We start from the raw sequence: 27,908 nt of genomic DNA on the forward strand, positions 1-27,908 counted from the left end.
TAGGATCTGCAGGAGTAGCTGGAGTTGAAGAACTCCAGTTTAAACAAGTGGAAATGGCTGCTCTCTCAGATGTCTTTTAGAGGAAGAGTTCTTGTCATCAATGAAATTGTAACATCAGCACAATGGCATCGTTTAGCCCAGGGGTGGCTAACCATGTGCCATGGAGAGCCATGTGTATACAAGTTTTCAATCCAGCCGGACTCCACACCAGGTGATTTCACAGATTAGCAACCCATCGACCAAAGAGGAATAATGTATCAGTGAAATCACCTGATGTGGAGTCGGTTTGGAGTGAAAACCTGCATACACATGGCTCTCCATGGCACATGGTTAGCCACCATTGGTTTAGTCTATATGGATCTACCTACCGGTTTACTCCCAAAATTACAAGCAGTTTTAGTAGATTGTTTTGGGCCATAAATACATTGGGTACCTCAAAGTTTGCTTTACTAACCAAAGGGGGGGCGGGCAAGACCCGGTACACCTAGCAATAGGGTGGCAACTTTTTGTTTCCAATTTGCACATAAACATCTGACTGGGGTTAAGTACCCAGTGTGGAAGGAGTTTTCAAGTAGCATTTTGAAAATTAAAGTTAGGACTTTACATTGCTTTGTTTTTAATGGATTCTAGGTTTTTAAATTTGTCCTCGTTGCCTGATTTTTATAAGGGAGTTTTTAAGGCACCTTTTTAAAAAAGATACATTTGGCGCCATCAGTCTCCCTGTTCTGGTTACTGGGGGAAGCTCTTATTGGTGGATCCAGAATAAACATACAGAAGAGTGGAACACCAGGCCTCCATCAGGCTCTCTGTTCTGCTGGTGCTACAACTCTCAGATGAATAGTGAATGTAGCTGGACCTGGATTTATATGTACACTGAAGCTGTGGCAACACTGATTGGATTGAAATCTGTTCGCCATGTGAGGACCATTTTAAATTAGATGATGGCTGGACTGCAAAATTAACAAAAGCAGATAATGAAATGTTGACAATGCTTTGGGAAGCAGAGGAGTTTCCAGATGAAGAGGGCCCTTTTCCAGATTTGGGACCATTACCAAATGTAGACTGTTGTTCTGGTTTATTGTAGACTGTCAAACAGAGAAAATACTTAAATTTGCATATTGTAAATGGAAAATCAATCTAAAGATGTTGCATAAATTACATTTAAGATGAATGGAAACATGGATACTTTTTGGAGGGAAAAAACTTGGCGTCAGCAGCACTGTGAAGCCAGTTTTGCAGAGTCCTCTGTAAACTGCCTTTAAACAAGTGAACAGGTGACTTACAGCGGAGAATATTACATGGAGCTGTTGCAGTGATTTTTTTTTTATCTCTGTGATTAATCACACTGTTTCTAAGAATGTCCTTTCTGTGGGTTGGTAGCTTTTTTTAGTGGGTTGGCTTTTATTTTTGGAGCAGGATACAAGAAAATTAATGCAACACAATGGCAACTCTTAAATTTCCTTGTTGGCGAAGCCAAACTGTCTACAAGAGAGAAGGAAAACTATGTGAAAAAAATAGTCCCTGTGTTCACATGTCTCGTAAAAGCCAGAGTTTTCATTGATTTTAATTTTCAAAAATCAATGAATAGCATGGTTGTGTTTGTAAGGCAGCGGTGGTATGGTGATGTCATTTGTTCAGTGATGGACAATGAATTAATGTTTAGTAATGTTTTTAGATAATGATATTTGTATGTCTTGTAAACAGTCTGTTTCTCTTGAGTCTTGCAAAGCTGTGTGATTCTGTGACATTTTATTAAAGTTGCCTTTAAAAGTCAGTCTCCCTTTCTCTCTTTCCCTCCCTCTCTCTCTCCCTCTCTCTCTCTCTCACACACACACACACACCCCTGAAAGGGACATGAGCTCCCCTGAAAGCCTACTTTGAGAAATTTAAGTAGAACTCAGAAACAAGATCCATTTTGTGTCACAAGTTATATGTATATGCCAATGTTGTGTTTATTCGCTTATTATATCCAAATTGCTGAAACTTTGTTTCCACTATGATAGACATAATGAAGTGTCTATGTCTATGTCTATGGGGGATCTGGCGAAAGTTGTGTCAGAGAAGAAACACTGAGCCCAATATAAGTTATTGAAATCACATTCACCCTAGAGGTGTACAGCTGTCTGTTCATATCTGTCTCATTTAAGTATGCACATTTATGTATGCAGGTGGTTGCAGTTGTTTTCTGTTTCTTACTGCCTACATCATTAGACACTAGCACTGATTTTGTGTAACATTTGAGGTTTGGGTTCAGTGTTTTGGCTTTTTTTTTCTATTTGAGCTCAGACACAAGAGCCTGTATATGTGTGTTTGTTCTATGCAGACGTTCTGTGAATGTGTGCCAAGCTCCTCCCAACTCAAACACCGCTGGTCAGACTCAGAAACTGCCAGAGAGACCCCGCCCAAGGTAAGGGTGTGCTCCCAATTTCATACTGTATGTAAACACAAACACACACATTTGTATGTGCACCCCGCCCCCACACACACACACACACAAATATTTTTTCCCATGGATGAATCTAGGAAGTTCCGAAGTTCCCGCCCGCAAGCGCTAGGATTGGCCAGGTCAGCCTGTTTGTCAGCCTGCCAGGACTACCCCCCCCCCCATGCGCTAGGATTGGCCAGTTTGCTAGTTGAACGCGCGAAAGTGAAGCGAAAAGAAGACGAAAAAAATGCATGATATTGTCCAGGAAAACATCACTATCCACTGTTGAAGGTCAAATTAATTCACAATAAGCATTATTGATAAGTAGATCAATTAAGGGATAATGCCTGACGAGGTGTCCATTATCAGGATGTAATAATGGACGAGGAGTAGGCCATTAATTCCTGATAATGGACACCTCGAAGGATATCCCGCTTATACCATGGTCACTTGCCAAAGTAATGAAAATTAGGACAATTTGTATTTTCATGTGTTTTGCAATTTAAAATCTAAAGATTTCACTAGCCTGTTTCCCTGGTAACGCCCGAGGGTTTGACTAATACCTGGAACAATCATTTCCATCCCATAAAGTTCTAATACAATGGAAACGATAGTCACAACTCCAATAAATAGGGCGAACCTTAGATACGACTTGGCGAAATAGTCCGCTCAGCTCACTCAGCTATGAGCCAGAAAGCTAACGCTATGCTAGCAAGGTTCAATGTCAATAACGTTGCGTACGGTTGACAAACAGTAAATATAATTTGACAGTTTGTTTAATAAGACCAACAAGCTATCCAGCTGTAACCGGTTATTTTTTCGCCCGGTGCGGGATTCGATACATGGTGTACTGCACCTCAAGGCGACATAACTAACCGCTCGACTAAAGGGTCAGACCCGTTAGCTAGGGGCTAACGTGTCTTATTAGTAGTTTACACAGCCATGTCATTGTCCCCAAATCAGTATCAAGATTTTTACGAACTAACGATAGGCCATATGTACCGTCGGCCGCAGCCTACGGAGCCGTATTATCGTAGCAGCCTCATGTAGCGAACTGAATAACAGATTTAACGTGAAATTGAGGGCGGGACTCCTGGCAGGTTGACTGACAGGCTGACCTGGCCAATCCTAGCACTTGAAGGCGGCAACTTCCCCAGATTCATCCTTGGAAAAATACCCCCCCCCCCCACACACACACATACAAACACACAGTATATAGTCAGTTTGTTCACTGATTATTTTACAATAACAGAAAAAGTATCAAACTGCAGAAATTTCCAATCATTTCACACAACAACAAAAAAAGTTTCCATTATTGGTTTAATTGTAGCCTCCTCCAATCACTGTTGCATCATAATCTCATAATCCGAACACAGAAGTGGAATCAGACAAGACCAATTCTGATTTTGGCTCTTCTATTTCTCAGACTTAGTGTTGTGAGCCCGTTCCTATTTCAAAGTCAATAAATACAACTATAATATTTGATCTCTTTGAATCATTGAGTTGAATACTCTGGAACCAACAACTGGGAATAATTGAAGGCCATGCACCTACAAGCAGTGTATACGCAATCCTTTTATCTCCATTTTTATTTTTATATCCCTTCACCATTCTTGGAAGAAAAAAACAAAACAAAACGGGAGCCTAGTATGAACAGTAGTTGCTCACCTGCATGGGGGATTAGTTATCGCTGACGATTCTTGTGGTGATAGCAGCGTGGGGGGGATTATGGCATATTAAACATCACATTTTGCCACCAAGCAGCAATGATAGCACAACCTCGACTCAAGGTCCCAAACACACAAGCGTTAGATGGGATTAAGGGCTCCCGGGTGTTTTGTAACTGAGTGGAGTGCTCATGGAGGCTACTGCAGAAAGAGTGGTATAGAAAAGTTGAAACTCGGCAGAAGTTATATATCAAATAGCTATGTAAATCTGCCTGTTGAAGGGAGTTTAAAGCTTCAGTTTAAGGAAATGGTTTGGGATTTGGTTTGTGAGTGTGTGTGCATGTACAATAGGTTTGCCATGGATGTGCATGCAAAAATCACAGTGGATGCATGTACTTACACCTCTATGTGTGTTTGATTGGAGTGGTAGGAAAGGCAAGCCAAATATATTTGTATAGCACATAGCACAAGGTAATTCAAAGTGCTTTGCAAAAGACATAACGGGCATAGAAGCAACATAAGGCAATAAAAAGCCATCTAAGTACAATTAAACAGAGAAAAAACAATCTGGTATCCATGAATTCAGCTTCTTGATGAATTCATCTACATGAATGCACTCATGTATGAATATTTGTGTTTCTATGCATTTGTGAGTATATCTGTGTCTGTCTGTATGTGAAAGGTATACATGGCGTGTGCGCATGTGTGTGCGTGTGTGTGTGCACGTGTGTAAGTGGATGTTTGTGAGAGAGACTACAGGAAACAACCCCATGACCCCCTGTAGTTTCCTGCATATCCAATGAGCAGACAGAGCTGTCTGTTTGTCCAAGATGTGTCTGCCAACACTACTGCGGGGGGGGGGGGGACATCATTTCCATAGGAAGGATGACTCGCCCTCTCTTTTCTCTGTTGGTGTGTCTCATTCCCTGTTTCTCTCTCTCTCTCTTTCTCTTTCTCTTTCCGCACTATCGATCCATCTATTGATCTATCTATCATCCACCCACCTGACCATCCGTCCATCTATCTATCTATCTATCTATCTATCTATCTATCTATCTATCTATCTATCTATCTATCTATCTATCTATCTATCTATCTATCTATCTATCTATCTATCTATCTATCTATCCATCCATCCATCCATCCATCCATCCATCCATCCATCCATCCATCCATCCATCCATCCATCCATCCATCCATCCATCCATCCATCCATCCATCCATCCATCCATCCTTCCCTCTTCCATCATCTTCCCTTGTCCTCTTAAATCTCAAAATGTGGCACGTGTAAAGAGAGGAATAGATTTTAAACCCAGCTGCTAATTACCGAGTGGAGTCCTACAGCGAGACTGAGAGCTTCATTTACTGAGGCCGAGTTACGAGGCCGCGCGTGTGCTCCACCGCTACCCGAACACAACACACTGAGCTACAAACTGGCAAGGGACACGGCCCAACATGATGGGGATAGAGAGAGAGAGAGAGAGAGAGAGAGAGAGAGAGAGAGAGAGAGAGAGAGAGAGAGAGAGAGAGAGAGAGAGATCATGTTTGCAAAGGTTGTTGTGGTTTATTCGCCATCTAAAAATTAAATAAGGCAGCCACTGAACCGTCTCTCTTCACCGTGGCGCTAAATGTGCCTCATCCCTCAGCCAATCCATTCGCCCCGTCTTCCTGCCTCCACGAGTTAGTTGTATGTTAGCTCCATGTGTCTCTCTGTCAGTAGAACTGGGCCGTCATAAATCCTTCCCGTGTTAAGTCAGCGATCAGGATCCTAGCGATGAATATTTAGCGCCGTGGCGGGAGACGGCTTTCACTGACATATTGCCCCGCTGGCAACAGAGCTCAATGAAACTGTTTTAATGTCGCCATGCTGCTGCTCTGCAGGGGGAAGCCATTATGGACACTTAAAGTACAGTGCACATGCACATGTGCACACACAGACACACACTAAGCATGTGCACACTCGCACAGATACTTACACTTGCACTCAAACTGTACAGAAGGGCTGCTTGTTAAGCCGCAAAAAAAAAAAATACAGTAGGAGTCTACATGCTAAGCAAGGAGACAAAAAAATGGTTGTGTGACAGCACTTCACTGGAGCTGTTTTCTATAACGTATCCATGTGAATAAAACAGATAGACAAGGGATGAAACCACTAAAGCAGTGTTCACATTTTTTTACTGTGAGTGCGCGCACATTTGCGCGCCTGTATCACATATTTGGCAGGTATGTGTTAGACGTAAGTTGTGCGTATTTCTGTGTGAGTGTGTTGTGTTTCTTGTGGATGTTTGTGTGTGTGTGTGAGGCTACGTGAGCGCACATGCGTTTTTGTGTAAGTCCATCTCTGTGCATGTGCATATATGTACGTGTGCGTTTCAGCATGTGTGTGTGTGTGTGTATGTGTGTGTTTTGTGTTTACCGTTTTATGGGTTTGTATGTAAATTCAAAGTTTTAGTGTTTTGGTAGCTAGTGTATGAGAAACTGATGTCAATTGTGTGTGTGTGTGTGTGTGTGTGTGTGTGTGTGTGTGTCTGTGTGTGTGTGTCAGTATTAGTGGCAGTGCCAGATTGTGCTCTATCTGGACGGGGTGGGATGGGTTGGGGGGGGGGCAGTGTGATTGTTGCTCTAGCCCCCAGTGTTATTTCCTTGGCAGCCAGCTTCACTGTGGCCCTTGTGTTCTGGACACATTTCACCGCTGGCATGCATGGAGCCACTGTCACCGCTATCTGCCTCTAGGCTCTGTTCCTCTCAGCTGAGTTGACTTGGAATCTGTGTATCTGTATGGGAGAGCACACAAGCACAGACGACCGTACGCGCACGCACACACACACACACACACACACACACACACACACACACACACACACACACATTTCAAATATTATATATATATATGAGGGAAAAAATATAAGAGAAATATATTATACTACCACATCCAGCTGCTCCTGGGCGACCTCTAACCTATAATAATAATAATAATAATGACCTATAATATAAATATATTCTTTATCTGTTATATTATTTATTATTATATTATATTTTATATTACTATATATTATTATATATCATTATATATTATATATCTATATTATATATTATAATTATTATAAATATGTACATGTGAATTTTATGAATTTAACAGGAAAAAGGATTAGTTCTCTAAGTCGTTACTGTTGATAACAACCATTAAATTAAATGTTTGCAGACGCAGAATTTCAAACGGGCATTTTAGCCCACTACTGTATTAATTTCCTGATCAATGGAAATGAATTCAAGGTTTTGTCTTCTGGTTTGTTTAAAAGATTAGACATTCGGTTCTTTGACTCCATTAAGAACTAATTAAAGTCAAAGGATTAACGTAGCAATTGTGTTGCATGGTCGGTGTTTGGCTTTAAATGCAGATAATAGTCCATACCTACATAACTTACTACTTCTGACCTTTTTCCGTCTGCTGAAGGAGTATGGGTAAACACGGCGGATCAGAGTGCTCCCTGCAAGACACAATTGATTTCTCAGAGATTAACGCAGCCATAAAACACTACCATGAAGCAGACCATTAGCTGTCGATTAGTGTGGCTCACTGTAGTACTTGTAAAGCCAATTTACATATTAATTAACTTGCTCGCGCAACACATTTACACATAGTAACAGATCACCCATGCAAATACACACGCAAACAAATGTGCTAAATTCTGAAAGCAGGAAATTGCAATTATGTCAAAGTTCACATGTGTGTACAGTCACGTGTGCTTGTGTGCACATGCATGTTTGTGCACATGTATGCACACACACACGCATGCACACACACACACACACACACACACACACACACACACACACACACACCTCAGCTCACTTATTCTTGCAGAGAGCACGTCATCCAGCAGAAAATAGTCGCAGTGTCTGATTCATTTGGTGGAGGGTGCGGGGGAGCCAGGCATCGTTAATCATGCATAGGTAGGCCATATTGTTTTCCTCTATCCACGGATCCTTCTGCTGTCCTGAGTGGCAGAATGCCACTGGGTTGTAAAGGTAGACCTTTTTATAGCACACACAGTTGACACAAAGATGACGCCCTTCAATTGCTACCTTTTCCCCTGACAGGACTCTGGGTTCATTTATTTATATTATACTCCCCCTTGTTTTGCCTATCTTCCATTTCTTTTTCTTTTTTTATCGCTTCCTGTTTCTTTTTCCTTTTTTCCAGAGTTCCCTGGTTTCTTTCTTTTTTTCTTTCTGAAGCAGGAAGAGGGGAGCCGGCACCCTGTATTATGTCTTCCCTATAAATTTGTCAGGCTCATTTTAGATCTCACCCTCGCTACTCCAGCTCAGAAGACATAGTGCATGTTGCAAAACGACACAGAAATTGTGTCGTTTTGCTTACTTTTGGGCAAAGACAGAGGACTGACAGTGGAAGGAATCTTTATTCTGTTTTTAAATCATTCTGCACTATATCATGACGGATGGGAATGTTTATATCATAGAAATTTAAAGCATCTTAGAGGGTAAAAATATCTAAGGTAATTTCAGAATCAGAATGAACTTTGCAATACATTTTAATCCAGTTAGGATTAACCCAGGTCTTTATTTGTTCTCCTGAATAACTTTTGTGTATTGTAACAATTATTTTTTTTCTTTCCCCTTTTTTTCCCTTTCCTTCATTCATTCTTTACTTCATTTCCTCACATGGCTTCCTGCCAACAATTTCACCTCCTCTACCCTGCTGCTTGCTACCATCCTCCTTCCCTTGCTCTATATGTCCTACTTGTAGAGGATGAGCTGCAGCTACCTGCTCTGCACCATTCTGCTTTTTGTGGCTGTCCTGCTGGCCGTCACTGTAACTGGCACCATCCTCTTCATGAACCACTACCAGGCCCCTCCCATGTCCGATGGCCCGCCGCACATTTCAACCAATCAGGATGAGGCAAATGCACTGGTCACCGTGGAGAGAGGTGATGGCTCGCGCATCAACATCTTCATCGATCCTAACTGTCCTGACTATAACAGCAACTTTCTGCGCCTAGAGGGTGTGCAGACATCGCTGCTACATTCATTAACGGACCATGACTCAGATCTGAAATCAGTGAAGGGCCAGGACCGGGCTCTGCTGGTCAGCCTGGCAGAGGAGGTGGCTAAACTGTCAGCCCATGCTGGGCAGCTGAAAATGGACTACGAGTCTCTCCGCAGGGGACAAGGCAGCCTAGGACAAGACCTTAATACTCTGCAGACTGAGCAGGGGCGCCTCATACAGGTGAGACACAAACACAGGCACTATGTAAAACCATGTTATAACCTACAATCAGCGACCCAACTGGTTTCTATAGGTGTGGATTGAAGCGTATTTCTCGGCTTAGTCCAACATGGTGGTTAGTCATGTCATGGAAACATTGGTAGTATTTTGAGTAAAATTTTCTACCACAATGGTAAAAATGGGACAAGAAACAACATTAATCCAGCCTTAATAACAGATTCCTGATCTCTGAGTCCCCAGTGGCGGTAATGCTAGCTCCTCAAGCAATAAAATCAGCAGTAGCTTGTATTTTTGTGTTGTAAGTACACATTTGATAGATAAAGACTCAGATTATGTTTTATAAATGTTACGCACAACGTATGTGAGCAACAGATGGTTAATTTGATGAAATACTTAAGTTGCTAATGCTAACGCTACTACAAATCACTTGCAGACTTAGCCTTCATTAGAAAGTGATGTACTGTCACTGTCAAGCAACCAGCGCCACTTTTAGCACTGATTACAAGCTGCTGGTCAATGATGTGAACTTTTTCAGAGGCATGTAGACAAATGGATGCAACTATGCTCATACATTAATGTTAGATAAAGCAGATCTACATACAGATTTTGGAAACTTTTATTATCATGAATTCACTCTTAACCCTGTTTATTTGTGCAAGGTATTGTCATTAATGTAATATTTTTTTTTTTTTAACAATTTAGGGTATTTTTTTGGCAATGTGGAACTGCTTGCTTTTTATGACAAATCCATGATTTTTTTTTTATTTTAGATGCTGAAGGAACACAAGCATTGTAAATGAAATTTCACAGCCTTATATTATAATGTAGCCTATGGAGTAATGTCTGTTTTGGCACCCCTCTTGTTGCGCCCTGCAGGTTGAAATGCCTGTTGGCTTCAAAATTTAGGGAAATGTTGGCTTGACACATAAATGTGCATCTCTGTGTGGATATCTGATAACCAGCAAGACCAAAACTCTGTTTGACTCACAGTAAAATACCATTTAGCCATGCTGGGAAATAGCTAAAATTCCCAGATGCATAATATCAGCATACTTAAAAAAAAGAAGGAATATTTGGTGTGCCTTAACTAAAAGGTACTTATTTCTTGTTGTTGTTGTTGACAACTTGAGAAAAAAATAAATCTCTAACTTCTTGAGATACACACACACACACACACACACACACACACACACACACACACACACACACACACACACACACACACACACACACACACACACACACAAAATCAATTTGTGTTTGCCTGCACACTAATATGCTGATCCTATGCTCCTGAATCCCAATAAGCAGCCCGGGGACCAGGTCCGGCCCATGAGAGCCAAATGTCTGGCCTGCGCTGACCCATTGGCATTAACATACCTGCCCAACAGGTGAAATAAATTGTGTGCTGCTCTACTTTATTTTGACCTCACCCCACACCGTGCACTTGACCTATGCCATAGAGCACGCGTAGATGTAAGACGGACTCCACGCTCTCTACAGTCCTTGACTAAACAGAGCCACTCACCAGCTAAGTTACAGATAATCAATAACTGTCCTAAACCAAGAACATGGCAAAACCATCAATTCAGATCTGACTGGACTGATTGCTTTTGTTTTATTTTGACAGATCACGCCAATACCAAACTGACATGCTTGATATGCATGCAGATCATAGCTGTCTTTAAAGCAGATAATCTCTAGTGGCACCTAACCATGCATGTTGCCAGTTTTAATGCCAACGAACCTACAAAATCAGATCACCGCAAACAAAAAAAATAGCAAATACAAAAACATACAAGCACTCTATTTCTTCTATCTGTAAATCAACACTTGCACAAGACAATGCAACAGCTGTATCATTGCATGTTTCATGGAGCCTTGCTAAAGCTAAGAAAAAGGTTGTGGAGCTATTGAAGCAGGTGCCATTATCGGCTAAAACGAAGAGTAGAACTTTTAGTGGAGGAGCGTTTTTTTCAATGTACTCACCAATTTGAAGAAAGCAGAAGCCATATCACTAGCCATAAACGTGCCCTGTGACCAAACCGATATGGAACAGCTATCTGTGTTAGCAAGATTTGTTGATGGCAAGAGCTTTCAGGGCCAGCTACTTTGTTTGCTTGCTCTGCCTGGGCACACAACTGGGGAAATCATCTTAATGAATTAACACAGTTCTTTGGGAAGAATGGCTTGGACGTGAGCAAAATTGTGTCCGTTGTCACAGATGAAGCTCCATCAATGGTGGGACAGCACAGGGTTTGGCAAGCAGGCTTGCTACTGTTAACCCAGTGCTCTGGGTTGACAGAGCACTGGGTGAATGGTGAATAATGAAGTAAGTTTGTTTGCATTGCACTTTTCCAAAACAATTTTACAAAGTGCTTTACAAAGAAATGAAACCAGTCAAGTCAAGAATAAGAATAAACCAAATAAGTAAGGGTAAAACTATAAACAGTATGAATAAATATGAACAAATATCAAACATTTACAAAAGCTCTCACAAAAAGAAAAGTTTTAAGACGAAATTTAAAAGAAGCTAGAGACTTGGTTTGTCTTAGTTCAATAGGAAGAGAGTTCGATTGTGTGGGGGCTCTAAAAACAAAAGCCCGATCACCCTTTGTGACAAACTGAGACCTGGGAATAACCAGCAGGGCTCTGTTTGCGGATCTTAATGGTTGAGAGGGTGGATACCAGGTCAATAAATCACAAATGTATGTAGGAGCAAGACCATTTAAGGCCTTAAAAGTGAGCAATGAAATTTTGAAATCAATACAAAATATAACAGGGAGCCAGTGTAGGGAGGCAAACACAAGAGTGATATGGTCATGCGTCTTTGTCCCAGTTATGAATTGAGAGGCAGTGTTTTGTACCAACTTCAGATGGTGGAGGAAGCCCTTGCTGATACCCGAGTAAAGTGTGTTGCAATAGTCAAGCCAAGAATAGATAAAAGCACATACAACTTTTTGCAGATCGGCAATTCATTAGCTTGAGCTGGAGAAAGCACGACTGAACAACATGTTTGATTTGATTATCAAAACTCAAAACTGAGGTTAGCATTGAATATTACCCCAAGATTCCTAGCAGCCTGTTTAATACTACCTGACAGACCACCAACATTAATACGAAAAGGGTTGAGGGAAGTTGGGGGAGGGAAGAGAATGATCTCAGATTTATCATTAAATTTATGAAATTTTTTGGACATCCAGGATTTAATGTCAGACAGGCAGGTTGTGAGATTGGTTAGGGTGCTAGGATCTGTGGGTTTTAGTGGCATGTAGTATATATTTTCTGTATTTTATGCTGAGTGTCATCAGCATAAAAATGGTAAAACAATGTGATTTTGAATGACCTGGCCAAGGGGCAGCATGTATATACAGGCATGAAGATCACTCACCTTTCGGCGAAATTCGCCGTTTTGAATCCAAAATAGGTGACCTACGTGAATCGTGTAGATCCGATGAAAAAATATTTGGGGGGGGGGGGTATGGACCGGACATGGAGTTATACATGAGAGCGCGGAGCCATGGTGAGCTGGGCTATCGAATTCGAATTCGCCTTTTTCACTGACAAAAATATTCCCCCTACGAGCGCGAGGGGCCTCGCGTCACCAGTCTTCTCTGGGAAGGTACCGCTACCCGATTGGCTCGTGAAGTGCTCGTGCAGCGAGTGCTTGTGCTGACCAAAGCGATTGATGGAGCAGCGCGCGGGGCTGAGCATTCCATGGGGCTGAGGGAAGACGACTCTTTGGACTAACGTTAGCTTACTGATGCCTGCCTGACTGAATTTGGTGAGCGTTTCAATCATTTCAGTATTTTCTGATGTATAACGTTACTCAGGAGCTCTGTTGACATAGCCTAGGCCTACATGATTTCAGGTAGGTAATCTATCACTAGCTAGAGATTTAATAAAGAATCCACGTGTCATCGACGCATACGTTAGCTATATTCCACACAGACAGGTGGAGAGATTTGCGTCTTGTGGAAAATTGTTAGCTAGCTAGTTAGTAGGGTAACGTTAGCTAACCTTAGCTTACAATGTATACGCAGCAGACTAGGTTGTACAGCTAACGTTATCCCACAAAAAGAAACACGATGAACGTTAACTGTTGGCTAATTCTCAAAATCTCTAAAACCCATTTCAGGACGTGTGGACTAAGGAACTGGTGCGTTGGGAGGCTGAGGTAATATTAACGCTAGCTAGCTAATGTTAGCTAGCTTTTGTGTTCTAAGTTAGCTAACTCACATTGTAGAAACTGAGTCAACAAATTAGCTAACGTTACGTTAGCAAACTTTAACAATATCATAATTTCACTGTCCTATGTGTATGTGTCACAGGACAGGCTTATATCAAAGAACTGGACTGTAACCGTCGATCTATGAGTGGCGCAAGCCTGGGGGCTCTCTAGTGCCTGGCTGTTCCAGGATCACGCTAAAGCGCAGGCGAGTGTAGCGAAATACATCATGTAAGTTTACATTCACAGAATTATGTTGAGTAATGTTAGTCAGTGGAAGGGACGTAATGTTACTTATTAACCTACTATATTGTGACTGTAAATACCAGATACCTTTTAATCTGAAATCCAACTATGTATGTAGGCCTAACATTGTGTGTAAAACAATTTTCAATTTTAGTCTGTGGGTTAGGGTAACGTTAGGCCTATAGTCTAAGTTACTTATCTGAACTTGTGAAAGACTCCTTTACACATCTGATTTCAAGTAGACAGATATCTGTATAACATGTAACGTCAGATCCAAGTGTGAACAACCACCACTTATCAATTAAGCTAGAAGTCAACCCTACTAAAGTTAACATTGTTTTTCCAGAATGAGTGTGTTAGAAGAGAAAGATGCTCTCTTGTAAAACAAGTGGATGCAGGCATCAAATGCAGCTGGAATTGGTCGTCGCTTAAACTAGAAGGGAAAATAAGAGTGAAAGAACAAGAGCTCTCATTCCATCTGTCAGATGTCTTCCGGTAGATCAATAAACAAGGATTCGCACGGTGCATTCTCTGCCAAAAAGATATAAACTACACCCATACACATGTTGTTAGTATTCCTATCTTGTTTTGTCACTATTACCCTATATTAAAGCTGCGCTCTTGCGCATTTCATGAGAGAAGTTGTCAGTCTCGTTTCTTATATAGCATAATGTGAACGTATACATACTGTCTTGTAATTATGCTTGATTTTTCTCTCAAAGTGCACCAGATTGATTCATTTAAATATAAAATGTTCAAAATTTCCTTCCGGGGGAGCATGCCCCCGGACCCCCCTAGAGGGTCATATCCTTCTCACCTTTTTCACCCCTGACCCGTTTTCATGCCTGATATAGAAAACAGAAGGGGCTAAGAACTGAACCTTAAGGGATATCACAACTCTAGGAAGTACAGTTACACAGAACAACAGAAAAAAAAGAAGTTGGGTTGGTGAGGTAAGAACATAATAAACTAAAAGCAAAAGCCCTTGAGGCCAACCCAAGTCTCTCAGCAATGTAAGAGGATGTTGTGAATGATTGTGCCAAAGACAGCAGCACTTGAGTCTAAAATAACTAAAATTGAGCAGTAACCTCTGTCTGCAGTCACCAGTAAGTCTTTAGTGACATTGACTGGAGCTGTCTGGGTACTATGAAGTGCTCTAAAACCAGACTGGAAACTGTTAAAAACACTGTTCGTGTTTATAAAATAAATCAACTGAAATGCAATTACTCTCCAGAACCTTAGATAAAAAAAGACAATTTGAAGATTGATTTGTAGTTACTTAAGGACAGGGGATTTAAATTAAATTGCTTCAGCAATGGTTGAACAATGGCATGCTTAAAACTGTCTGGAAAAGAACCAGAGGCCAGATAATTATTAAGAATTTGCAGAATAACAGGGTTGATAGTTGAAAATATCTCCTTGAGTAGCTTAGTGGGAAATATGTCGAAGATGCAGGAGGACGAGTTCATATTGGAGACTGTACTCTCACACTGAAATTGTAATTGGTTGGAACTAAATAAAACAGATGGAATTGGCATGTGGAATGGAATGAAGTGCCAGGGTGAATCTGGGACCTGATTCTTCACCTTATTTATACAAGGAGTTAGATTTTTATTCTTTTTTCGGACAACTCAACATCAGTTTAAAATAGAGAAGGGGAAGGGCCATTAATAACAGAATCAATTACCCTAAATAGAACTTTAGGATTGTGGTTATTTCTTGATATTAGTTCAGAGGAGTACACTCATCTCGCATCCTTAACTGCCTTCAAGTAAATTAACATTTGTTTTTTAGTAGTGTTATGTGCTAATTCAGACTTGTTGAACTTCCATCATTGTTCTGATTTTCTACAGTCTTCTAAGGGCATGAGTGTGATCGTTCAGCCAGAGGAGGTTTTTGTTTTTTGTTTCCTAATTTTAAACAGTGGAATTTGGTCAAGGATGGATAGGAACTGATCATTGAATGAATTTAACAGTGCATCTGGATTGAGGTGGATATAAGGGGATTAAAGGATGATACATATAAAAGCATCACAGAATTTATACAGAGCCAGCATCGAGAATGCGAGAGCATGTTTTAGGACAGTGACTTGGAATAGTGCACTGTAGTGGAACGATGAATACTACTATGAGACTGGTAAATGTTGTTAATGAGATTTCTAGTCTCCACCCTCCGGTGCAGACTAGAAGGGTGTGTTCCAGTTAGCCAGGCATCACATTGTTCAGCCTCCCTGAGAAAGTCTAATGTGGGGTGCTGGAAAGGAGGCTCCGACCAATTGTCAAACCTTGGATCTAGGAGGAACAATGTGGATTCCATCCTGGCCATGGAGCAGCGGACTAACTCTTTACCCTTGCGGAAGTGCTGAGGAAGGCATAGGAGTTTGACCAGCCAGTCTACATGTGTTTTGTGGACTTGGAGAAGGCTTACGACTATGTGCCCCGGGGCACTCTGTGTGGGGTACTGCGGGAGTATGGGGTACCAGGGCAGTTGCTACAAGACATCCGGTCCTTGTTTATCCAAAGTGACAGCTGTGCCCACGTTCTTGGCACAAAGTCAAACACATTTTTGGTGGGTGTCGGACTCCATCAAGGTTGTCCCTTGTCTCCAGTTCTGTTTGTGATATTCATGGACAGGATCTCAAGGTGCAGCCAAGGTGAGGAGTATGTCTGTTTTGGGAACCTCAGAACTGCATCTCTGCTCTTCGAAGATGATGTGGTTTTGTTGGCTTCATCAGAATGCGACCTCCAGCGCACACTGGGGCGGTTTGCAGCTGAGCGTGAACTGGCCAGGATGAGAGTCAGCACCTCCAAGTGTGAGGCCATGGCTGTCTACCGGAAAATGGTGGATTGCTTCCTCCAGGTTGGGAATGAGTTGTTACCTCAAGTGAAGGAGTTCAAGTATCTCGGAGTCTTGTTCACGATTGAGGGTAGGCTGGTGCGGGAGATTGGCCAGCAGATTGGTGCAGCATCAGCAGTAATGTGGACGTTGTACCGGACCATTGTGGTGAAGAGGGAGCTGAGCTGGAAGGCAAAGCTCTCAATTTACCAGTCAATCTTTGTTCCAACCCTCACCTATGGTCATGAGCTTTGGATAGTGACCAGAAGGGTGAGGTCACGGATTCAAGCGGCTGAAATGAGCTTTCTCCATAGGGTGACTGGACTCAGCCTTAGAGATAAGGTGAAGAGCTCAGACATCCGGAGGGAGCTCGGAGTAGAACCATTGCTCCTTGCGTCGAAAGGAGTCAGTTGAGGTGGTTCGGGCATCTGAATAGGATGCCCCCTGTGCGCCTTCCTTTGGAGGTTTTCCAGGCACGTCTAACTGGGAGGAGACCCCGTGGTAGACCCAAATCTCTTAGCTTGCTGCAACTGCGATTCGACCCCAGAGAAGTGGCTGATGATGAGATGAGATTTCTAGTCTTCAACATTGCCTTTACAGAGCATTGCTGGAGGAAATGTATGCAGAGCACAAGGATATTTTGCTGCATAATGATGTTCGCTGGCTGAGCAAAGGCCGTATATTGGAGTGGGTGTGTGATCTGCGTGATGAGCTTGTGCCATTTTTATCTGGACTGCGAACCAAAAAGCCCAAGAATATCAAAGGTTTTTAAGTGACAATAAGGTAATGGCATATGTCTCATCTAAATCACCTTACTCTGTGATTACAAGGCAAGAACAACACTGTTGCAGACATGTACGAGTTGGTTGAAGCTTTCAGGTCAAAGCTGAACCTTTTGGAGCAAAACACTCATGGGAGAAAGTTGCACTTTCTTTGTCTGCAGGAGCATTGCAAGAAAGACAAAATGCGGGAGGATCCAATGATGGAAGATCTTGTGATGAACCTGGCAAATAACTTCAAGGAACGATTTGAAAGCTCTCCTAAACTCTCAGGTGACATCCTCTTCTTCCTGAGACAGCCGTTATCCCTTTTGGATGACAGTAAGTGGACTGACAGATGCCTTTTTCAAGAGCGATAAATATTAGTGTGGCGGACTAAGTAAATTTCTGAGAGCTCCAACTTTACAAGCAACCAACTGAACGAGTGCAAAAGACATAACAGTACAATTACAGCTGTGTATGATACAGTGCAAAATAGTAGAAGAGAAAGAGAACCTCCCTTCCCCCCAGCGCCACCAAAAACCGTCAGTTCAGCTGTTAATCACTTTCTGTGAGGGTGGTAAACCATGCCTGCAAAGGAGAAGAGATGCTCAACTGGTGTCGATGATGGAAAAGTGGTGCTGAATCTCACAAAGAGTAGCTTTATCAGTTGATATGAATCTAGCAAGGAAAGGTCCTTTCTGGGGTCCTCCAGAAAGTGCAGGGTCTCCAACTGTGCTTTGCTGTGACTGGGCAACTCTCTCTGCCCAACTGGCTCTCAGTTCCGGTTGTTAAGATTGGAAACAGTAGAGGAAAATGGGGGAACAAGGTTGTTAACCAGCTACTCATTTATTTTTTAACTGATGAATATTGATTTTTGATGATTAATTCATGAAATTGCAGTTTAACCTTAAGACACTGAAGTGAACGTAGTTTACTTCTACCCTGGTCAAAAAAGATGAATAAATAGTTTTCATTCTTGTCAATGGTGTTTGATGAGGCAGTCACACTTTCTGACACAAGACCAAGCTCTTCAGCTGAGTGCAGAAACAGGTGATGGATCCTCTTCTTCTCTGCAGCTAGTTTGGGAGGCAACCACCTTATCTTGAAAAACGGGTGGGTTGCTGTAGCCAGGAGGGTTTCATTGACATCGGTCTTCAGCTGTAAGGAGATACTGAACCTTTTCTCAAAGCCAGCTATGGTGGCTTGCAAGATATGTGAGCAGAACCACAGGTTTGACGCTTGCAGATCATGTACTTTAGCCTGAGCAGCAAAGAGTGTAGGTATGAGCTCACCATAGTAGCATGAGGTCTGATCTTGAAGGTGGTCATTTTCAATGGCAAGGGGCTTGAGTACTCTGCAGTATTCCTAAAGGAAATCAAGCTCTACCTCTTTGAATGGTGGGAGTTGCAAGGCAGGCATGTTCTCAGGAAGCTCCTCCTGAAGAAATGTCAGCTGACTCAAACATAAAGACAATTCCGCTGACAAACACAGGGTTTCTTCATTTGCTGGATGGTCGAGTCATTGAGTATTTCCGCATTATGGTCTGCCAGAAGCATTCCATAAGGCTGAACACTGCCATGGATGAATGATTCAGGCTGGAGAGAGTTGAATTTTCTTTAATTGTCCTTTTGGCATCAGTGATTGAAACCAAACTCAGTGTGAGTGAAACACCTGACATGAGGTGGTAGAATGATAGCACACTCTGACACCTCTCTCTTGATCTATCATTACAAATGAAAGATCTCATTTCTCCTCATCTGTCTCATCCTGTTGCTCTGAAACAACTGTGATACTGAAATGCTGTTGAGGAGTTTGATGCATTGTCAGTTACAGTAGTCACACTATTGTCAGTTGAGAGTCTATATTCTGAAGGGATTTCCTCCAGTAGCTCTGCAATGTGATTGTAGGTTTGTGGACTGGGAAAATGTCTGCAAGCAAGAGCAGCTGATTCACATCCTAGGGTGTCTGTATTCAATGTACAATGATTCCCATATAACTTGTTTTTTTAGTTGATCAGATATCTGCAGTGGTGCAAACATGTATGCATTCAAGTCTCTCCTTCAAATTTGCTGTTTTATTATTAAAATCTTAATCGATTCCCAGACATAACTTTACCACCTTGGCAAAGTCCCTGTAGCAAGTCTATGAATTCTTTATGCTCAACAGTGGCCAAGGGGTACATGCCCTTAGTCCCTTAGTGACAAAGGATGTGACAAAAGAGTCAATTGTATTTTGTGTCACTGGACCCCGTTCAGAGTGTAGTTTGTTTGTATGAGGTCTTTTTTTTTTTACGTGGATATTATCCTGACCATACCCTGGCATTGCAAACAGTGCAAAATGTTATCCTTATCCTCAAGAGGACTGCACAAGCTGTTTCACTGACAGAAGTGGCCATTAAGGCCATTAAGAATGGCCGCTATAAAACGCCTAAATGTAACTATGCTAGAAATGAATGTTGTCCTGAGTTACAGAAGTTGCTACTAATTAATCTCACTAACGACGCTCCCCATATGATGGCTAACCACGATATGCCACTGTTCCATGCTACCTGAGTGTGTCTATGACCTTAGCTGGTATGCTAACGTTACTAGCTAATAAATATATTTGCTAGTTCTAGAGCATGTGTTTGCCAATTACTCTTTTCTTCTGTTGTATTTTAAAGTTATTCAGGAATAGCATGCAATATCTGATCATATTTTGATTACATACTTTTATCTTGGGGGAAATTTGCACCGAACACCGAAGCGTCTTTCCTCAAGCTACTGGTCACAAGGAACACAAGTGAAATACGATAGTCCACAATGAGTGCGTTGCTGGACCCGCCAGGACATGTCACGTGATTCACTTGCATTTAGCTAAAGACTGATTAGGTTAATTGTTGTACAGTTTTTTTTTCCTACAGTTTGAACCATGGGATGAAAATGTGTCTTATTTGAGAATAAAATTACATATTAAATAATGTATTTTAAGTATTTCAAATACACAAATACAAGCTCTTAAAGTATTTTGTTACAAATACATGCTGGGGTTTTTTTCCCCTGTCCACCAAAATACAATTTACAAAATACCCAAAAGTAATTAAATACATATTTTAAATACGTGTAATTGAAATACTGCCCATCTTTGCCAATGACCTATGAACTCGCGCAAGATCTTGAAAGGCAGCATACAATGATTGGTCAGGGCCATACATGTTGTGTTGCCAGTCTCCCGGCTAAGACGTGGCAAGAATTTATGGCACTATGATTGCCTAATCTGACAGGGTGACCATCGTGAAAGACAAAAATATCATGTAGTCTAATCCCGGCTTTAAATATCGGCACTGGAACACACCACCAAACAGATTTACCACAACAAAATATGCGTTTGGCTTAATTATCACGCAACGATAACGTAACAATGCATAACATTGGAGCAGAGCTCCCCGCTGTAGCCATCTCAGCCATCTTCAGGGGACATTTTTTCTTGCGGCACACTGGCAGGCAGTCAGTGTGGATGTATTCTTTAAAAAAAAATTAACACTTAATTCCGGGTGTTACTTGACATAGTAACTGTAATGGTATTACTGGAATTCTATTAGTATCGCGTTATATTACTTCATTACTGGTCAGGAGCTACCCTGTTTGTAATGGGATAAACATGCCAAAAACAATGTGACCCTTTAAACACACACACACACACACACAAACACACACACACAGACCCACACACAAACACACGTACACACACACAAAGGAGAGAGAGAGAGATAAGGAGGGAGAGCAAGAGAGAGAGAGAGAAATACACAAACAGATTTACCCAGTGAAATACAGGTTACACACTTTCTTGTGAGTCTTAACCACTGCCATTTATGCACGTGCACTGTTCAGGCACTGGTTTTCACTTTCCCTACACAAAAGACATACTCTAGCATGAGGCACATGTGCCATGAGAAGCAATGAGTGCCTATTCTTTATCTCTCTTGGTCACTCGCTCTCCAGCTGTTACTCACACACACACACACACACACACACACACATTCTCTCTCTCTCTCTCTCTCTCTCCATGCACAATGGCACATCCACCCAAATTTCCGTGGAGCATACTCCCCCAGCTCCTGTGTAAAATGGGTCATTCCCCAGTTCGGTGTATTGGAGTATGTGTGCAGTTGTGTGTGCTTGTGTGCATGTGAATGGATTTGTTAGTTGTGTTGGGAGGGCTGATGGTGGCAGTGGGTTGTGTAGAGGTGGGGTTTGGGAGGTTGTATGGTCCCACTGACCATGTAATGTGATTGCGGTGGTCTCAGAGGTGTGTTGTGTTCTTATTGAGGCCAGTGAAAAGCCGCTGGGGCTTCTGTCTAATGCAGTTTACGCACCTGAATATAGCTGCAGAGGCTGCAGAGAAAACCCTGGACCCCTTATCTGTATATTTGTGCAGTACAGGTCTCTGCTGTATGTGCGCGTGCGTGTGCATGCGCGTGCATGCCTGCAGATGTGTGTGTTTGTGTGTTTGTGTGTGAAAGAGATTATAAGTGGATATGTGCCCTTTGTCTGCACAGGTGTGTGTGTGTGTGTGTGTGTGTGTGTGTGTGTGTGTGTGTGTATATATATAGATATAGATGTATATGTGTGTGTGTGTGTGTGGGCTAACACAAGGCCCTATGTGTATAGGTGCCCTTTGTATATGTGGGCTAACACTCGGCTCATGATCAACTGGGGTAATACCAAGGAATAACAGATCTGTGGCATGCAGCAGTGAGAAACACTAGGGGGCGGCAGGTAAAGCACTGAGCACGAGTTCCTTACTCGCTGCGCTCTTTCTGCTGGAAACCATTAATCATCAGCCTTCCCGCCTTGATCTTTCTACTTCTTAAAGTATCACCAGGGTGCCTTACCGCGGGGCCTTGAAGTCCATGTTTAGGCTATTCACTTTACCCCCCAAACCACTGCCTTTCATACTTGACAGGCAATGCAGATGCAAAGAGTGAGCTTTAAAAAAGGGGGGGGCAAACTGCCTGTCACCTTTTCTGACACACTTTTTTTTTTTTAAAGCTGTAAAACAGGATGTTCGGGTGGCGTGGTGGTCTATTCCGTTGCCTACCAACACTGGGATCACCTGTTTGAATCCTCTTGTTACCGCCGACTTGGTCAGACGTCCCTATTGGCCATGTCTGCGGGTGAGACACTGGATGTGGATATGTGTCCTGGTCGCTGCACTAGCGCCTCCTCTGGTCGGTCGGGGAGCCTGTTCGGAGGGGAGGGGGAACTGGGGAGAATAGCGTGATCCTCCCTGTCCTGGTGAAACTCCTCACTGTCAGGTGAAAAGTAGCGGCTGGCGACTCCACATGTATCGGAGGAGGCATGTGGAAGTCTGCAGCCCTCCCCGGATCGGCAGAGGGGGTGGAGCAGCGACCGGAAGAGCTCGGGAGAGTGGGGTAATTGGCCGGATACAATTGGGGAGAAAAAGGGGGCAAAAAAAGGTTGAAAAATATCTTATTGTCATTTTAATTCATCTTAATTTCATTTTAACAAATTGCAACGAAGACAAAATGACGTTTCATACGACAAAGTATTTATTACTACATAGTGTACAGCAGAAAAGATGGTCGTACTGTTCATCTTTTCTGGAGCATAATGGCTGTGTTGTAGGAGCTGCTTGTACTGTATAAGTGTTTGTGAGTGATACCAAATTAGATTTCAGTTATAGTGGCAGGTATTGCCGCTGGTCGTTAATTAATGAATCAATGAAACGTTAATTATACATTTTGCACATCGAAGTGTGTGCAGTTGCTCTATAGAGAACATTTTGTGTGAAAACACATAGAAAAGAATATACATAAAATAAGAAAGGTGAAGAAAATATACATATGCAACGTGTAAGATATACAAAGAAAGTAAAAGGGGGCCTAGTCTAGTTTGACTCTAGTGTGGGTAGGAACTAAAGCAGTGATATGATCCAGTCTACTCATAATGAGGATGGATGAATGAGGTTTTTGGCTGCTGCAGGGAAAGGAGCTTTGCAATATTTTTCAGGTGGTAAAATGCAGTTTCACGCAATTGTGTCGCTCAAAGTTTACATGACAACCACATTTCCTTCCTGATATTATACACCTTGTGAAGAAGTAGTAGATGATTTTGAATTAAGTTTCCATCCTACCCTCGTTGTGCCAGTAACCAAACCTTGTTTTTTTTTATTTGATTCAGTTTGAGAAAATCGTTGTCTCTATGTAACAACAATGGATGTGTAGACTTGCTAGCCCTTGGCTAACGGGTGGGACCCTTGAGTTGACTGGTTCGCGCGGTCGACCGTGGTCCGTGCTACCCGGGTTCGGTTCGCGGCTGCGGCGGATTCCCGGCTGCCCCCTGAATTCACTACATTGGTGTCAGAAGGGGGATGGTGAGACCGTCAGGCGCGTGCGCCCAGAGGCGTGATAGAGCTGGTATGCTGAAGCCCTGGAGGAGGGGGGTAGTGTAACGACCCCCTGTGTAGACTTGCTAGCCCTTGGCTTACGGGTTGGTCCCTTTAGTTGACTGCTTAGCACGGTCACCTGTGGTCTGGGCTACCCGGGTTTGTTTCCTGGCTGCGGTGGATTCCTGGCTGCCCCCTGAATTCGCGACACATACATATATAGATATGAAGTGAGATAATTGATTGGACTAAGTGTGACTGAAATATGTAGTTGTGTGACATGTGTGAATGATAAAATGGATTTTGGGGGAGCTCCTTTTTTTTACTGGGGGGGGGGCACTTGCAGGTGCCTCAAAGAGAGGACTGACTGTGACTCTTGTTGCAAAGAAACATTCATAGCTGCAAGAATGTAAGCCTACTAGCTTTATGTCAACACATCTGATATACAGTTATCAGTTAATGACCACACCAAACCTCCCAACCCGGTATCACGCCAAAGCGTGTAATACACCCGCTGGTCCAACGTGTCAGTGTCACGGTTTGCCTCGCTCAGGTGTGAAAAGTTACATGCGTGTATGAAGGTGCAGTGCCAGCAGGGGGCGATGATTAAGAGGTGAAGGCAGGTTAGGGTTAGGGTTAGGGTTAGGGGAAGGATTTTGGAAAATGCTGTGTGCTTCTTTTTCTCCTTGGGGAGTTGCTGGCATTGAGTTAATCATCGCCCCCTGCTGGCACTGCACCTTCATACACGTGTGTACTTCTCACGCCTGAGCGAGGCAAACCGTGACACTGACATGTTGGACTGGCGGGTGTATTCCACGCTTTGGCGTGATACTGGGCTGAACCTCCACATGGGGATGTTACCTCAGGGCGTCCATACAGACCCAATTGGCCGTGTCTGCGGTTAGGAAGCTGGATGTGGGTATGTGTCCTGGTTGCTGCACTAGCGCCTCATCTGGTCGGTCGGGTTGCCTGTTCGGAGGGGAGGAGGAACTGGGGGTAATAGCGTGATCCTCCCACGCGCTACGTCCCCCTGGCGAAACTCCTCACTGTCAGGTGTAAAGAAGCGGCTCGCCACTCCACTTGTATCGGAGGAGGCGTGTGGTAGTCTGCGGCCCTCCCCGGCTCGGAAGAGGGGGGCGGAGCAATGACCAGGATGGCTCAGAAGAGTGGGGTAATTGGCCGGTTACAATTGGGGAGAAAAAGGGCGGGGGGGAGGAACCCTCCAGACGAGTATAAAAACCAAACGTCACGGGCAGAAACAAGATCGCCAACTGAAGCAGGGCACAGTATACTCTGCAGAGTGTTGTGCTATAGTCTACAGTTTATTGGCACAAAGAAGACACGGATAGGTCAAGTAGCAAAACACACAAAAAAAAGGAAAAAAAATTATCAGCACTAAATGAAAAACAGATTACCCCAGTCTGCCTAGATGGACCGAGTCCTCATCAACAAACGGTTAAAGTTACCCATCACATAGAGATGAGCGCAATCATTTCTTGGTACAATTAAGACATCAACTGCGAGGGTCCCGTGTCAGCAAACCAGCCTATAACAACACACACATGCATGAGTATTCTAATACCAACAGAAATGGGCCAGACAGCCGACAAGGGATCCAGTCCTCATCATCACCCATCACATACAACACAGTGCTCACGGTGAATAATACAGGTAATTGGGAATAGCCCTTAATTACCTCGCGAAGGAAGAGGCCTCTGGCTCTGGTTGCTCTTAAGAGTCAGTTGGCTCACACTTTTTTTTGTAAATCCAAAATTTGCAAGTGAGCTCCCTTGTTTTCTTTTTGACATACCTGTACGCTGACTACAAAACAGAGGAATGAATAACAGCGATTCGGCGTGCCTACTGAGCGGGACTAAGGAAGTTTTTTTTTTTTTTTTTTTTTTTTCATCTTTTAGTTGAAGTGAGTTATTGCACCACGACGCTTCGATGGTGGCGCTTGCCGGTGTCTTTATTAAAGTGAATTAGTGATCAATCACCCTCATTCATGAATCATACATCAGTAATAGCCTAATTTTACACATGATCCATGATGAAGATACAGAAAAATAGAAAAGCATGGCAGAAATAGCATATTGTCAATATTTTAGACCCTCAAAAAAATTTCACAAATCAGGTTTTCAGGGAAGCTCATGTCTGATAAAGAGGAGCTGAGCCCCCCCCCCCCTCCCGTTCCCTTGTTTGCACGCTGGTTTTGTGTCATCTACAGCACACTGAAAATCAATTAGAGACCCATAATTGAACCCTGGGCAACACAACATACACAATAACTATTTATCATTTAACATTTAAAACAGAAAGTGTATTTTTTCCTTCTGTCCACTTAATATTTTATGATAGTGTTTGTGCTTCTCTTCAAGGGGGGCGGGGGGGGGGTGTCCGGGTAGTGTAGGGGTCTATTCCATTGCCTACCAACATGGGGATCACCGGTTCGAATCCCCGTGTTACCTCCAGCTTGGTCAAGCGTCCCTACAGACAAAATTGGCCGTGTCTGCGGGTGGGAAGCCGGATGTAAGTATGTGTCCCGGTCGCTGCACTAGCGCCTCCTCTGGTCGGTCGGGCGCCTGTTCGGGGTGGAGGGGGAACTGGGGAGGAAGTAACGTGATCCTCCCACGTACTGCATCCACCTGGTGAAACTCCTCACTGCCAGGTGAAAAGAAGCGGCTGGCGACTCCACATGTATCGGAGGAGGCATGTGGTAGTCTGCAGCCCTCCCCGGATCGGCAGAGGGGGTGGAGCAGCGACCGGGACGGCTCGGAAGAGTGGTGTAATTGGACAGTTTCAGTTGGGGAGGAAAGGGGGGGGGGAATAAAAAAAAACAAAAAAAAAACAAGAGAAATTACATGAACAGGGCCTTTATACAGGCTAGACTTTTTCTGAATGCACATTTAGTTTCTATAATTGCATTATCAATAACTAGACATTTTATCTGTGTGTGTGTCTATGTGTGTGTGTGTGTATGTGCGCGTCTGTCATGTCTTTGTGTGTTTCCTTGTGTGCCTGCATTGCAGCTGCTTTCAGACAGCCAAATCAACATGGTGAAAGTGGTGAATTCAGTGAGTGATGCCCTAAACGCCATGCAGAAGGAGAACGTGGGACTGAAGGCCCGCGTCAAGGCTGACTTGCAGAGAGCCCCGGTCAGAGGGGCCCGCTTCAAAGGCTGCTCCAATGGTAAGAAAAATGATCGATGAACATCTACAACTTCGCTTGGTGTGCCAGTCTGGCCAGACCCGTCTTTCTGTCTTTGTCCACCTGTCTTTCTGACTTTTTCTCTCTATCCATTCATTAAACCATTCTCAGATACATCACCGACGAGCAACGCCGCGTCGTTCCCCTTCTGCCACTGGTCTCCGCTCTGTCTATTGATTTTCCCCTTCTTGGCCAACTTCGCTCTTGTGCTGTGTGATTTGACCCAACTACCTATCTTTCTACTCGCTCTTCCACCCTGACATAAGCTGTTACGCTCACGTCACGCTGGTTTGCGATACTGCATCGCATTCATCTTATTTTTGTCCTTGCCAAAAGTGTAAAATTTCTTACTTGCAATGAGAAATGACCTCAGTTTCTAACAGAACGTGCTGCTAAAAGATTCAGAGAGAGAGAGAGAGAGTGAGCGAGGGAGAGCGGGAGAGAAGAGAGAGAGAGATACTAACACACAGACATAGGTTGCAAGATAGAGAGAGGGGTGGTGGGGTGGTGGGGGGCTGAGGCATTGTCCCCCAAGACAGCTTTAATCCTACCAGAGTATACTTGAAGGAAATCTCATGGTAGATTGTACTCTGCATAGACAGCCATGGAATACAGAGCCAAGGCCAGTCATGTACTGCATACAATAATACACTCCAATGCTAATGTCACTCGAGAGGCAGAGGGTGTTGGCAAATCTGTGAAGGAGACACAGCTTGCCGATTTCACTGCATATTTCACGCACACTGATACATGAATACATCCATGCACAAAAAGCACTAAACCACATGTGCATGCACACAAGCATACCCAGTGTCGACACATTTCACTCATAAATATTACATTGGTGCACATGTGTGTATGAGGAATAGGGCAGCGGCTTGCACAATAGATTTTTTTTTTTCTT

General features: G+C 43.1%; 1 protein-coding gene across 3 annotated transcripts in view; it reads left to right on the forward strand.

Annotated features, from left to right (window-relative positions):
• The window catches only part of fibcd1b (fibrinogen C domain containing 1b), a 202,346-nt gene that overhangs the window by 59,338 nt on the left and 115,100 nt on the right, over positions 1–27,908 (forward strand). The window contains exons 2-4 of one of the 3 annotated variants that reach the window (XM_056290759.1): positions 2,324–2,413; positions 8,861–9,340; positions 26,827–26,986. In XM_056290759.1, coding sequence (XP_056146734.1) covers positions 2,324–2,413; positions 8,861–9,340; positions 26,827–26,986 — 730 coding nt within the window. The remainder of the gene's footprint in view (positions 1–2,323; positions 2,414–8,860; positions 9,341–26,826; positions 26,987–27,908) is intronic. The other 2 variants (XM_056290760.1, XM_056290761.1) reach the window with 2 other exon arrangements.

This window comes from Lampris incognitus, chromosome 12 (genome assembly GCF_029633865.1).
Source record: "Lampris incognitus isolate fLamInc1 chromosome 12, fLamInc1.hap2, whole genome shotgun sequence".
NCBI classification, from domain to species: domain Eukaryota; kingdom Metazoa; phylum Chordata; class Actinopteri; order Lampriformes; family Lampridae; genus Lampris; species Lampris incognitus.